Source organism: Solea senegalensis, linkage group LG8 (genome assembly GCF_019176455.1).
Source record: "Solea senegalensis isolate Sse05_10M linkage group LG8, IFAPA_SoseM_1, whole genome shotgun sequence".
In the NCBI taxonomy this organism is placed as follows: domain Eukaryota; kingdom Metazoa; phylum Chordata; class Actinopteri; order Pleuronectiformes; family Soleidae; genus Solea; species Solea senegalensis.
In genome coordinates this window covers 878,546-893,261 of record NC_058028.1, presented here as the reverse complement: position 1 = coordinate 893,261, position 14,716 = coordinate 878,546, and the positions used below count along the sequence as shown (strand labels likewise).

Below are 14,716 nucleotides of genomic sequence, written 5' to 3'. Positions count from 1 at the left end.
TCATACCTAATGTTTGATACAAGAAAAGGACTCCTCTTTGTCTTTCTTCCGCTTTATATCAGTTTATTTAGTATATTTAATTATGACAAATACTAGTCTTTACAGCAGCATGTTTGTAAATAATAAAATAATGATCAACCATCAGGGAAAGATATTTTAAGAGGGAGGACATGATGAATGACAGAAACGAGTGTTGACAGCACACTGCCACCATCTGGTGGTATTAAGTAGAAAGCCATACAAGAACCTTCATATTTTTATTTTTCCTCACTTTATCAACGTAAAAGACCATACATTAATAAATGGGTTGAACATTTTCTTCTAAAACTTGTCTGTGGCAACTCTGGACAATAAGTGTTTCCTGGAGTTCTTCTCTGGCCTCAGGATTATTATATAGCACTTTGGTGCAAAGATGCAGCCCAGCAGTCCATAACTAGAGGCTAAGATAGCAAACACTTCTGTGACCGTGGAGTACTTTCCTGGAGAGCTGATGTAGGCGGGAACAAAGGCTACCCACACGGCACAAAAGATAAGCATGCTGAAGGTGATGAGCTTCGCCTCGTTAAAGTTGTCTGGAAGTTTCCTCGCCAGAAAGGCCAGGACGAGACAAAGGCAGGCCAGCAGGCCGATGTAGCCCAGAACCAGAGCGAACGCTACAGGTGAACCTTCATCACACAAGAGAATGACTATCGGACTCTCGCGTGGCATCAGTTTGCGTGGAGTGGGTGGAGCAACAAACAGCCACACTATACAGATGATAACCTAAATAAAGAAAAAACAAGTTTGATTAAAAAGTTATTTAAGTTTACAAAGAGTGTCATTCCAAGGCTTTACCTGGATCAGTGTAGAGAAGATAATGATTGCTTTTTGCTGGGCGGGTCCAAACCATTTCATCACTTTTGTGCCTGGAAGTGTCGCCTTGAAGGCCATTAGCACCACGATAGTTTTCCCCAGAATACAAGAGACACAGAGGACAAAGGTGATGCCAAATGCAGTGTGCCGCAGCATGCAGGACCACTGAGACGGCCGGCCGATGAAGGTCAGAGAACACAGGAAACACAGAGTCAAGGACAAGAGCAGCAGGAAGCTCAGCTCAGAGTTGTTGGCTCTGACGATGGGAGTGGCTCTGTGATGGATGAATATGACGACCACAGTGCAGGTGCAGAAGAAGCCAATTAGGGAAATAGCCGTCAAGACGACGCCCATCGTGTCACTGAAGGAGAGAAATTCCACCTCTTTGGGGATGCAGGCCATCCTCTGAGAGTCGGACCAGAACTCAGGCAGGCACCGCACACACTCAATGGCATCTAAAGGAAAGAGAAGAAGGCGCCGCATGACTTTTCACTCAAAGATGAGATGAGAAGAGAAGAGAAAACATAGCTGGTACAAAGTAGGTCTTCCTCACCGGTTTGATTGCTGATCTCTCCATCTGTGCAAACCACACAATCATGGCAGCAGATAGGAAAGTTGGGTCTGATTGCTTTCCGGGTTCCTGGGGGACAAATGCTGCTGCACACTGACAAGGGTACCTAAGCAAGAGGAATCACATGCTACACCGCTCACAGAGCAAGCACACAACCAGCAAAACTTCAAGTTAGTCCCTACTTTGGTACGGTTTCCATTCCATATGATGTTTTGTTCCTGAATCTGGAGCTCTTGTTTTCCAGACATCTCGTCAAATGTACCAACAGTGGTGATCTCCATTCCTCCATTTGCTGCCAGCTGCCAGTTAACCAGGTCATACATGGCTGCAGGATCACCATTCTCATCAAACTTGATTTCATCACCAAACGAGTTCACGAATGTCACCTGTTTTATGTGATGAAGCAACTGAGGAAAGAAAGTGTTTCTGATCATTTGAGTCTGATCATCCAGACAGGATTATAGAACATGTGGAACGTTACCTGCCAGGGCTGGATGTTGTCTGGATCTGGACAGTGCGGGTCTCCTTTTACACAGCTTCTTATTGCGTGAAGTGCATGAGCAATAGCATAGACAGCCTTGTAGACATTGTAGGAAATCCTTAGCTGTGAAACGTCTGAATAGATATTTGTCACATTCCCCAGTTCTTCACTTCCAGAACATGGAGGTTTCCTCTCATCAGTATGTTCCTGGCCGTTGGTCGTCAAACCCAGGCTGCACTGAAACACCTCTTCCCAGAAAGGTTTTAGAAAGGGATTTTCAGGAACATCTGCACCTGCAGGATTCAAGCGAAGCAGAAAGTCTTGCAATCCAGGAATGTGTGTCTGACGAATGGCAAAGCCCATAGAACCTTGAAGAATTTGGTGGTACTTTTTGGGAGAAGAGAGGACAGCAGCCGTACTCCACGCCTCACTGGCCAGCCACTGTATCCCAGTGAGGTCCTCTCTACATGCAAACAATATTTATGATGACACAAGAGGCATTAAAAAATCAAGCTTTAAAAGAAACTATACTATAAATACTAGAGCAGATCAAGTTGTCGTGCCTGAGTGCTTCATCAAACAAAGCAGCTGCATCTTGTTCTACAGCAAACACAAGAACCACTCGAGCCCCAGAGGAGCGGATCTTTGAGACTATGGATGAAACTGCTGCTGGTGCTCGGTTCTTAGGGATGATCTCATGGAGGGCGACACAAGCACCTAACGTTCTGACCTAAGACAGAGAGACAACTTACTTGACATTCACTTTAGTATTGGTTATTGTAGTTATTTCATTTATAAAGGTAATATATTGTAATGATGACAGTACAGACTAACCTTATCAGCAAAAATATTTGCCCCACCACGGCCATAGTCATCGTCGCCTGCAATCACACCCACCCAACTCCAGCCGAAATGCTTGACAAGCTGAACGAGTGCGTCTACCTAAAAGAAGACCGAAAAATACAAAGTCATTCACAGTATTTTAGAAATAATGTGGTGGGTTTTTTTATTGTTATGTCATTTGTTTGCTCCCTCTAACCTGGAAGAAGTCACTGGGCATGGTCCTCAAAAAGGCAGGGAACTCCTTTTTGTCACTCAAACAAGCGCAGCTGGAGAAATAACTCACCTGCATGAAGAAAACACACTTTGAAGTTGAATAGAATAATGTCTGACCCTCAGCAAAACAAACTGACCTGTGGCATGTGGAAGACGCCGAGGAAACGAGCCACGACAAGAGACTGCGTCGAGCCGCCGTCTCCGATCACTGCGGGAATGTTCCCGTGACACGTTTCCTTACTCTGCACCGAGCTCTTCTCAGTCCCCATTAACTCCATGGCCGCCCTCAGAGCCTGGTGAGGTGTGCTGCATGAGTCATAGATCTTATAGCCCAGTGTTATGTTGGGGAGGAGTCGTCCATCTCTGTTGATCTCCTCGATTGCAAAGATCATAGTTTGCATCCAACGAAACGTCCGAAAGTTAAATCTGAAAGAAGAAAAGGAAAGATGTTTTCATTTTTACCACAAAGACATGATGTTCCTCACAAACGTGGGCTTTCACTCGCTCACTCACTCACTCACTCACTCACTCACCTGCAGCAAAATGAACAGCTTACCTTGTACACTGTGTGGGTGGAGGTGCAGACGTGTAGGAGACACTGTGCTCCTCCACCATATCATGAAGAGAGAACAGTCCCCCCAAGGTGATGTCCCCCTTCTTCTCCAGCACAGGCAGGGACATGGAGCCTGGGATGATTTGACATTGTTGGCTGGACTCTTGTTGGGTGTTATGAGGAAAAATCCCACAACACATGAGACTCACAAAACCAACTTGTGTTATTCTCCATGAAAGAGTGCGTTCTGATGATCTCATCTCAAAATGATTCATGTGATGTTTGTGCTTCACCAGCAGCTCTGACAGCACACACCATTCTCATATCACAGTGTAAGAGCGTCACAGACAAGTGATCCGCTCTGGAGTGCTGCAGCTTATATAGGCTTCATATCACAACATCTGTCAACCTGAGCATGTTTCCCCTGAGCTGCCGATCAATGGAAAACAACATTCAGTCAACAACAACAACAACACGGTCTGGATTGTGCACTTGAGTCCACGTGACAATGATAGGATGAGTTCTGTCTCAGTGTCTCAGTGTCCACGCACACACACACACACACACACACACACACACACACACACAGAAATACTACAAACCCTAAATGAACTTTAATGCAGAAAAAGGAAGAGAAGCAGGATTGTTTATTTCATCAGATTTCTTCATACTTGTCTTATTCTTATATTAAATCAAACATGCTATGATGATGATGATGGTGATGATGATGAGTTAATGAGGATATCATTAGAAGAAAAAAGCCTAGAGGCGATAAAACAGTATGAAGAGAAGGGAATACTACATGCAACATGTTACGCTGCCTCAGGCCTTTGTTTATACAGTTAATGTGTCCCAGTGTGACACACCCACTCTTACACTGCTTTCCTTTCAATTAACAAAAGGTTAACACACAGAGTTCTCTGAGAAGGAAGGAAGGAAGGAAGGCAGGAAGGAAGGAAGGCAGGAAGGAAGGCTCGTTCTTGTTTCTGAAAACAAGCTGATTAAAAGTGAACAAATGTGACATTGATGTTGCGTGACAGTTTGAGTCTCAGGAGGTTCACACAGTTCAACATAATTGGATCCTCTGAGTTTTGGCTGCTCCACTGTGTTCTGTAACTGTTCACATGTGACTGCAAACTGGGAAAAGACGAGAAAATGAAATCAAGCAGTGAGAAACTCATTATGACAGCGAGTCGATCACGAGCGAGTCAAGTCAACGTGGACTGAAACCAAACACATGACTGTTGTTCAGGTGTGCTTTCATTTCTGGAAACTAAACACAACTCAAACTTTGGTCAAATGAAACAACACAAAACTGATTCTTTCCACCAAAACACTGCTGTGTGATGTCCCTATGTCTTATGAGGACATCACAGCTACAGTATGTGATGTCCCTATGTCTTATGAGGACATCACAGCTACAGTATGTGATGTCCCTATGTCTTATGAGGACATCACAGCTACAGTATGTGACGTCCCTATGTCTTATGAGGACATCACAGCTACAGTATGTGACGTCCCTATGTCTTATGAGGACATCACAGCTACAGTATGTGATGTCCCTATGTCTTATGAGGACATCACAGCTACAGTATGTGACGTCCCTATGTCTTATGAGGACATCACACTGCTGTGTGATGTCCCTATGTCTTATGAGGACATCACAGCTACAGTATGTGATGTCCCTATGTCTTATGAGGACATCACGGCTACAGTATGTGAAGTCTTATGAGGACATCAGCTACAGTATTGATGTGAGGACAGCTGTGTGACGTCCCTATGTCTTATGAGGACATCACAGCTACAGTATGTGATGTCCCTATGTCTTATGAGGACATCACAGCTACATGTCCTATGTCTTATGAGGACATCACAGCTACAGTATGTGATGTGCTATGAGGACATCACAGCTACAGTATGTGATGTCCTTATGTCTTATGAGGACATGGTCGTTGGTTATTGTTCATTCATGCTGGTGGAATGATCAACCAAGTGCTACCAGAACAACCACTTACCTTAGCTCTGCACTTACCTTAGCCCTGCACTTACCTTAGCCCTGCACTTTAGCCCTGCACTTTTTAGCCCTGCACTTAACTTATAGCCCTGCACCTAACTGAGCCCTGCACTTACCTTAGCCCTGCACTTACCATAGTCCTGCACTTATCTTAGCTGCACTTACCTTAGCCCTGCACTTAACAGCAACTTAGCCCTGCACTTACCTTAGCCCTGCATAGCCCTGCTTAGCCCTGCACCTAACTTAGCCCTGCACTTACCATAGCTTAGCTCTGCACTTACCTTAGCCTAGCCCTGCTACTTTAGCCCTGCACGTAACTTAGCCCTGCACTTACCTTAGCCCTGCACTTACCATAGCCCTGCACTTACCTTAGTACCTTAGCTCTGCACTTACCTTAGCCCTGCACTTAACTTAGCCCTGCACTTACTTTAGCCCTGCACTTAACTTAGCCCTGCACTTACCTTAGCCCTGCACCTAACTGAGCCCTGCACTTACCTTAGCACTTACCATAGTCCTGCACTTATCTTAGCTCTGCACTTACCTTAGCCCTGCTTAGCTTTAGCCCTGCACCTTAGCCCTGCACTACCTTAGCCCTGCACTTACCATAGCCCTGCCCCTGCACCTAACTTAGCCCTGCATAGTCCTGCACTTATCTTAGCTCTGCACTTATAGCCTAGCCCTTGGTAGCCCTGCACTTACCAGCCCTGCTTAGCCCTGCTTAGCTTAGCCCTGCCCTGCTTACTTTAGCCCTGCCTGCACTTACCTTAGCCCTGCACTTACCTTAGCCCTGCACTTACCTTAGCTCTGCACTTACCATAGTCCTGCACTTACCTTAGCCCTGCACTTAACTTAGCCCTGCACTTACTTTTAGCCCTTAGCCCTGCACTTACCTTTACCTTAGCCCTGCTACCTTACACTTAGCCCTGCACTTACCTTAGCCCTGCACTTACCTTAGCCCTGCACTTACCTTAGCTCTGCACTTACCATAGTCCTGCACTTATCTTAGCCCTGCACTTACCATAGTCCTGCACTTACCATAGTCCTGCACTTACCTTAGCCCTGCACTTAGCCTAGCCCTGCACTTACCTTAGCCCTGCACTTAACTTAGCTGTTGGGTTAGGGTTACACACAGACACCATGTAATAACATACTGTTGTATGTCTATGTTTCTAAAGCTGCTGAGTGACAGTTATGTGTCTGTTCTACAGTGCAAGAGAGCCCCCTGGTGGACAGATAAAGAAATACTCTGTTACTGGCTTACTGTAATAATGTCTCTTGTTCATATATAAAGAGATTTGTCTCAGCGTCAGCTGTTACAGTCTGTCACATGGTTAATGGTCAGTATTTTCAGCCATTAACACTCACTCATTCATACAGCACATTTTTCATCACCTAAATGCCACAGACACAGTCACAGTGGGGTTCAGTGTCTGTTCCAGGATTTACTCTCCCACCAGAGACTGAACCAGCGTTTGTCCAGAAAACCAAAATCCACAAACATGATGATCACTTTCAACATGAGGATGTTCACATTAAGGCTTTTGACAGAGTTGAGCATAAGTTGTTATTGTTATTCTTCATCATGGATTATCTTATCAACCTGTGACTACTTGACAAACGCCTTTCATCATGTTGTTACAGTCTGTGTTTAATACACAGATAAAACTAAACTGATGGTTTTCTCGAACGTCAGTGAACTAACATCTATTTTAACTTCCCAAGGTGAAAACGATGGAACCAGTTTCAAAGTAGAACTACCTTTGTTTTTATTATGGACTGGAAGCTCTGCTTTAAAGTGTCTGTCTGTCTGTCTGTCTGTCTGTGTGTCTGTGTGTGTGTCTATGTGTGTGTGTGTCTGTGTGTGTGTCTATGTGTGTGTGTGTCTGTGTGTGTGCGTGTGTTTGTGTGTGTCTGTGCGTGTGTTTGTGTGTCTGTGTGCGTGTGTGAGTGTGTTTGTGTCTGTGTGTGTGTTTGTGTGTCTATGTGTCTGCGTGTGTGTGTCTATGTGTGTGTGTGTGCGTGTGTGTCTGTGTGTGTCTGTGTGTGTGTTTGTGTGTGTGTGTGTGGTGTGTGTGTCTATCTGTGTGTGAGTGTGTCTGTGTGTGTGTCTGTGTGTGTGTCTGTGTGTCTGCAGTGTGTCTATGTGTGTGTGTGTGAGTGTGTTGTGTGTGTGTCTATGCGGTTTGTGTCTGTGTGTCTGCGTGTGTGTGAGTGTGTCATGTGTGTTCGTGAGTGTGTTTGTGTGTCTGTGCAGTGTTTGTGTCTATGTGTTTGTGCACGCGTGTGTGTGTGTGTCTGTGCGTGTGTTTGTGTGTCTGTGTGCCTGCGTGTGTGTGAGTGTGTGTGTCTGTGTGTGTGAGTGTGTGTGTGTGTCTGCGTGTCTATGTGAGTGTGTGTCTGTGTGTCTGCGTGTGTCTATGTGTGTGTGTGTGTGTGTGTTTGTGTGTGTCTGTGTGTGTCTGTGTGTGTTTGTGTGTGTGTGTGTGTGTGTCTGTGTGTGAGTGAGTGTGTGTGTGTGTCTGCGTGTCTATGTGAGTGTGTGTGTGTGTCTGTGTGTCTGCGTGTGTCTATGTGTGTGTGTGTGTGTGTTTGTGTGTGTCTGTGTGTGTTTGTGTGTGTGTTTGTGTGTGTGTGCGCGTGCGTGTGTGTGTGTGTCTGTGCACGTGCGTGTGTGTGTGAGACAGAAGAATTGGAAGGCAAAGGTGTTTGTGTATGGCTGTGAACTCCTGTCAGTGTTTCCATGGAAACAGGAGCTGTGAATGATTCGTGATCTAGAGAGAGAATAGAGAGAGAGAAGGGGAAGCTGTGAACATATTATCACAGTGTATCTGAACTTTGTGTGACAGTGGTGGATCAGTGGTAGAACAGGTCATGCAGTGGTTTGATCCTCAGCTCCTCCAGTTCATAGTTTTATTATACGGACACACTTTTTAAAGATTTCTGCACAGAATGACGTCAAACACCAAAATAAAAACAGTCAAAATCGAACTTTAACAATGTTTCTTCAGAACTGAACAAGCATGAAAGTCTGGAGTGGTGGTTTTTATTCAGTTTTTATTCAGTTAACCAACTTACACTTTCATACAAACACAGTCTATGATATGATCAAATGTTTTCACCATAAAGACGACATTTATGAATGAATGAATGAATGAATACGTTATGTTCACATACTAACAGAACACTGAAGTGCAGATTATGTCTCCTCACATGAAGAGATGGTGGAGGTGAGATTTTACTTCCTGTTCTATTTCATTATTCATCACAAAGTTTATGAAAACATGCTGAGTCACACGTTCACCTTTTTATCACATGATGTACACGTTCTCTGTGTGTGTGTGTGTGTGTGTGTAAATATAGAACCTGTTTATCTTCAGTGATAAATGGATAAATAAACAAACTGAGGCGTCCTTCAACACAACAGGGCCACACACACACGCGCGCGCGCACACACACACACGCACACACGCGCACACACACAGAGTGAGAGTGATTCTTGTGTTGAATAAATGAAACATGAATGCGCAGCCTTACGTTTGAAGCTGCGCCACGTGACTGTCGTGACAGGAGAGCGGGATGACGACAGCGCGTAAAGCAGCTATCAGTGTGTTTTCAGTCCGGCACCAGAGCACCGGCACCACAACACCGGCACCAGAGCACCGGCACCAGAGCACCGGCACCGGCCACACATTCACATCGTTGTGTCTCATCGTCACAAATCATCAGTTAAAGAAAGTGACAAACGAGACAGATGAGTTGAGAAAATGTCCACGACGCTAAACCAGAGTCTTTCCACGGCCACGAACGACAAGACCGACAGGCACGTGCGACTGCTGCTGTTCGGTTTGTGCGTAATTATCGCCGCCGCTACGTTAGTGGGAGGTTTGTACTCGCTGGTCTTTCTGCTGAGGAGCTGGAGGAAGAACCCACTGTGCGTGATCGTGGCGTCCATGTCTGTGGATGACCTGCTGAGTGTGGCTCCTCTGTCCATGTTCCTGCTGCTTCAGTGGGAGACGGATGGAGCAGATGATGGAGCAGATGATGGAGGAGGAGGAGGAGGAGGAGGAGGAAGAGGCTCCAGCAGCTTGTGCACTGTGTCCGGACTCCTGTACGTGTTCCAGGGTGTGTCCAGTCACATGAAGGCGTGTCTCATAGCAGCTTACACTTTCTATGTGTCCAGAAAGTTCGGCGTGTTCGGCTCAGGGCGCACACCAGTGGCAGTGACGTGGGCAGTCGTGGGTGTTTGGTCAGTGAGTCTGACCGTCAGTGTCCTTCCTCTGTGTGGATGGGGAACTTTCACTCCACTCACTCTCGGCTGTTTCCCTGACAGCAGCGGCGTCTACGTCATGTTGCTTTTCTCTTTATATTCTCTCAGTTTGTGCGGGTTGTTGATTTTCTTCGTCCCGCTCACGCACGAGCTTCTGTGCTCGACCGAGCCTCACAGGATTCTACTGTCCCCGTCCTGTGTGGACATGTCGAGGGGACACGGCGCCTCTGCGCGCTCTCTTCCCCGGGACAGCGTCGCCAAAAGTTTCGGGGCGTACAACGAACTGAGCCCGAGCTCGTGCGCGACGGAGCGGAGAGGGACAGAGGACAGCGGTCTGTCCCCGGACAGAGGGACAGAGGACAGCGGTCTGTCCCCGGACAGTGTGAGAGGACAGAGGACAGCTGCAGTGACGCACACGCCGCTGCTGTTTGCGCAGAAGCGCTTCTCCATGATTGTGGCGCTGCTCAGAGTTGTGTTGTGGATGCCGATGATGGTAAACAACAACAACAACAACAACACAACAAACAAAACAATGACACGTTCATGTTTTATAGAAAGAAACAGTTTATCAACACAATTCACTCTGTTTATACAAATATCAACTAGAATGTGATGATATTGTACCTGTTTTAAGGATAATCTTAGAGAATATTATCTTATCTCAACATGAATGGAGAATATTTACATTTCACATCATCATCATCATTTAGATTGATCTTATTTAAAGATGATGGTTTTGTAACATTATAACATAAGTATCATTATTACTAAATGAAGTTAAACGTTTATGTTTATGACAAACACGTGTAAACAACATATCTACTCTTTGCCTTGTTGTCTACATAAAAATATTGTCAGAACATTTACATTAAATTCCTAAACGTTTGATTTACCTGAGAGGGCGTTCTGTCAGGGGTCAGGGGTCAGGGTCACAGGTCAAGGTCAGGGTCGATGTGGCCGTATGACAGTATGATGACGTTGAGAGTGATTTTGCTTTTAAACAACATTTCATTGTTGAAGTTTAACCACATTAACCATTTCAATACGTGGTTTAGTCAAAACACTAGAGTTCCTGAGGTCAGGGGTTCAATTCTAGGGACAGCCCGTGGCCAAGTGTAAAGGGAACTTGGCTTGTAACCAGAAGGTTGCTGGTTCAAGTCCCCACCAGGTCGAAAGAGCTGTGGGACTCAGTGTGGCAGCCCACTGCTCCTAATTCTAGGATGGGACAAATGCAGAGAAATAAACCAGGAAAAACACATATATCAACACTTTATTTCTTTCTTTTATAAAAAGCATCACAATGTATGTTTTTATCATCCAAACTTTACACAACAATGCAACATAAACTAAATATTTTATTACAAACTATTATTTTTGGGCAGCCTGTGGACAAGAGGTAAGGAACTGGGCTTGTGATTTGAATCTTGGGCTGGGGTGAGTTTGTGTGTCTGTGTGATAGAAGATTCACTGATTCTTCTGATCTTTCAAAGCAAAGGAAATAATATGAATAATATTATTAAAAAAGTCTTTCATTCACAGACTGTGGTTGTGCTGCGTCACACAGTGAAGACACAAAGCTCTTCTGTGGAGACGCTGAGCTTCTTTCTTACTCTGCTCGCTCCCGCGCTCACTCCTGTATTCCTGTTGTCTCAGCGCTGGATCCACATGCCGTGTGGCTGCTTCATTAACTGCAAACAGGATCCACATCAGCAGTCGTCAGGTAGAACACATCCGTCATCTTATCTAGAGCCAAGACATCTCAATACTGTAGATTATGATCCGACAGACTTTGATGACATGATTCTTTGTTTTTGTGACAGTCATGAAGAGAAGATTGGACATCCGTCTGTCCTTCCATCAGAACTGTGGCGTGTACAAGTTGTCTCATCACAGTCTGTGTCTTCAGAAGCCCGACTGTTACACACTCTTTAACTGCCACCCTCTTCATTCACACCTTGATACACTACAACGTGGTTCTGGTCTGGCACCGGCTCTGGACTTCAGTACCACGTGTCCAGCTGACAGTTCGTCTCGTGCAGAACTGCTGCTGGACGCAGCAGAGACTGTGTCCGACCTCTGTCCGGACGTCCGTTGTGTCCACGTGTTTCCTCCTCATCATCAGCGGGAGCGCGAGGACACTGATGTGTCCTCTGTGTTCGACGGGCCGGACAGGAGGCTGTCCCACGAGGACTGTGGAACCATGCAGCTGACGGACTGGGAGTGGTGTCGCAGTAAATCAGAGAGAACGTCCAGACAGGTACAGCACCTGCTTTTTATGGAAATGAGAGGATGATGTTTACAAGTCAGTGGAAAAGTGAGGGACGTGTGAAGTGAATTTAAACACAGTCACTGATTCACACAAGTTCATCTCCATGAACTTGTGACGTGGTGAAGGTTTGGGAGAGAGTTGATCTAATGTATAGTCTGTTTACTTTGTGTCAGACTGAAATAGACTGTGATTGGATTGTTGTTTCCTGCCTGTGTTTGTGTTTTGTTCCTCATGATCACATTATCTGGTCTTCAGCACCACAGGGACGAGTGGAATTAGAGCTTAAAGATATCTTTCTCTTTATTCTCTGGACACACTGTGGATCTGTGTGTTCACATGCAGCTGAACATTTACAAGCTTAGACGTGTCATTGATATGTACAACAATCATTAATATGTACAGAATACATCGATACTGATAATAACAGCATGATGTTTTCTCCACAGTTTATTTATGTGGAAGAATTCTTCTCATGCACGCACACAGACAGGTACACAGACAGGTACACAGACACAGTACAGAGAGATAACTGAGCTTCTGTTGGTCTTGTGTGGACAGCGGTCTTCAGGCGGTCTGTCCGTCCCTCTATGTGCCTTCCAGGGAACCATATCTCTGCAGGCACCAACAGGAAAGACTCTGTCTCTGTCCACCTATGAGGTCAGCAGTGATGGACTCACAATCTGTCCAAACAGCACCAAGAAGGTAAAGACACATGTTCTTAAAAGACTGCAGACAGATATTCTGGTTTTGAATCAAGCACACACAGTTTTTGTGGGTTGACTTTGTCTTATTGTTGTATTTTGTGTTGTTGTTTCTTTTATTCTGTGTTTTCCAGGCACAAGAGAAAATAAAATCAGGCAAAAAAAATTCAATTTCAGTTTCCGACACAGTCTCTTCAGTGTCCTAATACTTGCCACAAGAGAGAGAATTTCCTTATTATAGCCGTGTCTGAAGAGGCAGCCATGGCCATCAACTATAGTACTTTGATATTTTCTAAATGTATTTATTTTATGTTACTGTTATGACTTTTTTCAAAAGGCAAAAAAAAATCTGGCACAAGAAAAAAACATCAGGCAAAAAAAAAAATCCGGCACAAGAAAAAAAAATCCGGCAAAAAAGAAAATCCGGCACAAGAGAAAATAAAGGTCAGGCAAAAAAAAAAATCCAGCACAAGAAAGAAAAAAAAATCAGGCAAAATTTATTTATAATAATCCGGCACAAGAGAAAAGAAAAGTCAGGCAAAAGGAAAAAAAAAAATCGGCACAAGGAAAAAAAAAATACGGCAAAAAAAGAAAATCTGGCAGAAGAGAAAATAAAAGTCAGGCAAAAAAAAATCTGGCACAAGAAAGAAAAAAAATCTGTTTCAGTTTTTTTGGCTGGCCCTAATACTCGTACACATGTGATATATCATGATTGTATAAGATGGCACGCTCTATAGGAGACACTTTAAAGGATTATTAATGTGTTTGACATGTAATACTACACATCAGATAAATGTATATGCTCCAGTATACTATAAAGTTAAATATGAACCTGATTAAAGTAAAAAAATGTTGTTTTTTGTTTTAAAGTATAATGAAATCATACTTTCAATGTTTTTGTCCATTTTAGATTGATGTGCTTTTGTGATGTGAGATAAAAAAATATGAAAACAAATATTATAGAATGTAGTTTTTTCTCTCACTCATGTTTAAAGAGTTCTATGAATAATAGTGATATTGTGTTGATGCTGTAAATCTCTCTGATTTAAAGGTGGAAGTTTATCGCTCCAAATCAGTCGGTCATGAGCCCAGAGCAGATGATCCGGTCAGCAGCAGCGAGGTGGACACCAATGTCAGGATCCACCTGGAGGTTCTGGAGATCTGTGACAATGAGGAGGCCATGGACAGCGTCTCCATCATCTCCAACATCAGCCAGTCGTCCACACACGCGCGCTCACCATCGCTGCGTTACTCGCGGCGGGAAAACCGCTTCATCTCCTGTGACCTGGCTGAAAGTGCTTCTTACTCCCTGCTCATCCCCACCAGTGGAAACCCTGAGACGGAGAACATGAACATCACCATCCCCGACACTGTGGAAGCTCACCGGCACAACAGCCGACGCCAGACGCACCACACGTCAGGCTATCACGAAGAGATTCAGATGATCAACGAGGCCTACGAGAGGCAATCTGAAGAGAGGAAAGAGTGACAAACACTCTCTGACTCAGTGACCACTAACTGTGCAAACATCATCACGTTTAATCCCACTTTAATCTGCAGATTAGCAATGTTAGGAAAGTCTGAAGTCTTTAAATCATTATTCGTTCACTCATTCATTCATGTGCTTGTACCGTTGTTTTCCTAAAATAAACAAATGCCCATGTGTTTGAATCATTCATCCATTCATCCATTCATTCATTCATTCATTCATGTGCTGTGATTCACCTTCTGGTCAAATATGTTTATTAATAAACTGTTGTGTGTATTGTTTAGCCACACAACTACTGTGATGACGAGTGAATCATGATAATGAATGTGTGAAGAGACTGACCTACATGACAACATGAGGATGAAAACGTGACTAACGTGAATAAACACGTTTTCATGGCATTTCTGTAAAAACTGAGACTGAAAAACAAATAAAGGACGAAAACAATATTCTGTGTGTGTGT

General features: G+C 44.4%; 2 protein-coding genes across 3 annotated transcripts; one reads left to right on the top strand and one right to left on the bottom strand.

Annotated features, from left to right (window-relative positions):
* Positions 1-291: 291 nt before the first annotated feature.
* Positions 292-3,848, bottom strand: LOC122773997 (extracellular calcium-sensing receptor-like). Its single transcript, XM_044033043.1, has 10 exons — positions 3,517-3,848; positions 3,098-3,386; positions 2,944-3,030; positions 2,739-2,846; positions 2,468-2,634; positions 1,905-2,367; positions 1,606-1,830; positions 1,406-1,529; positions 835-1,307; positions 292-762 (listed from the first exon to the last, which is right to left on the bottom strand). The coding sequence occupies exons 1-10, from the start codon at positions 3,786-3,788 to the stop codon at positions 322-324; spliced, it is 2,649 nt and encodes an 882-aa protein (XP_043888978.1). The 5' UTR covers positions 3,789-3,848; the 3' UTR covers positions 292-321.
* A 5,300-nt stretch (positions 3,849-9,148) lies between these two features.
* LOC122773107 (probable G-protein coupled receptor 149) lies at positions 9,149-14,702 on the top strand. Of its 2 annotated transcripts, none has more exons than XM_044031505.1 (5): positions 9,149-10,287; positions 11,448-11,514; positions 11,615-12,051; positions 12,622-12,765; positions 13,816-14,702. In XM_044031505.1, the coding sequence occupies exons 1-5, from the start codon at positions 9,292-9,294 to the stop codon at positions 14,251-14,253; spliced, it is 2,082 nt and encodes a 693-aa protein (XP_043887440.1). In that variant the 5' UTR covers positions 9,149-9,291; the 3' UTR covers positions 14,254-14,702. The 2 variants fall into 2 exon arrangements, with proteins under 2 accessions (XP_043887440.1, XP_043887438.1); XM_044031503.1 differs by having other exon boundaries at positions 11,334-11,514.
* Positions 14,703-14,716: the final 14 nt, after the last annotated feature.

What these genes read in the sequence shown, in the direction of transcription:
- LOC122773997 (XM_044033043.1), bottom strand. Translation starts at nt 3,788, where the DNA reads ATGAATCATTTTGAGATGAGATCATCAGAACGCACTCTTTCATGGAGA. An exon ending in CAAATATTTTTGCTGATAAG is followed by an intron (nt 2,635 to 2,738) that starts GTTAGTCTGTAC and finishes TCTCTGTCTTAG; the next exon opens with GTCAGAACGTTAGGTGCTTG. An exon ending in TCTTCTCTACACTGATCCAG is followed by an intron (nt 763 to 834) that starts GTAAAGCCTTGG and finishes TTCTTTATTTAG; the next exon opens with GTTATCATCTGTATAGTGTG.
- LOC122773107 (XM_044031503.1), top strand. Translation starts at nt 9,292, where the DNA reads ATGTCCACGACGCTAAACCAGAGTCTTTCCACGGCCACGAACGACAAG. An exon ending in TGTTGTGGATGCCGATGATG is followed by an intron (nt 10,288 to 11,333) that starts GTAAACAACAAC and finishes TTTCATTCACAG; the next exon opens with ACTGTGGTTGTGCTGCGTCA. An exon ending in GTCCAAACAGCACCAAGAAG is followed by an intron (nt 12,766 to 13,815) that starts GTAAAGACACAT and finishes TCTGATTTAAAG; the next exon opens with GTGGAAGTTTATCGCTCCAA.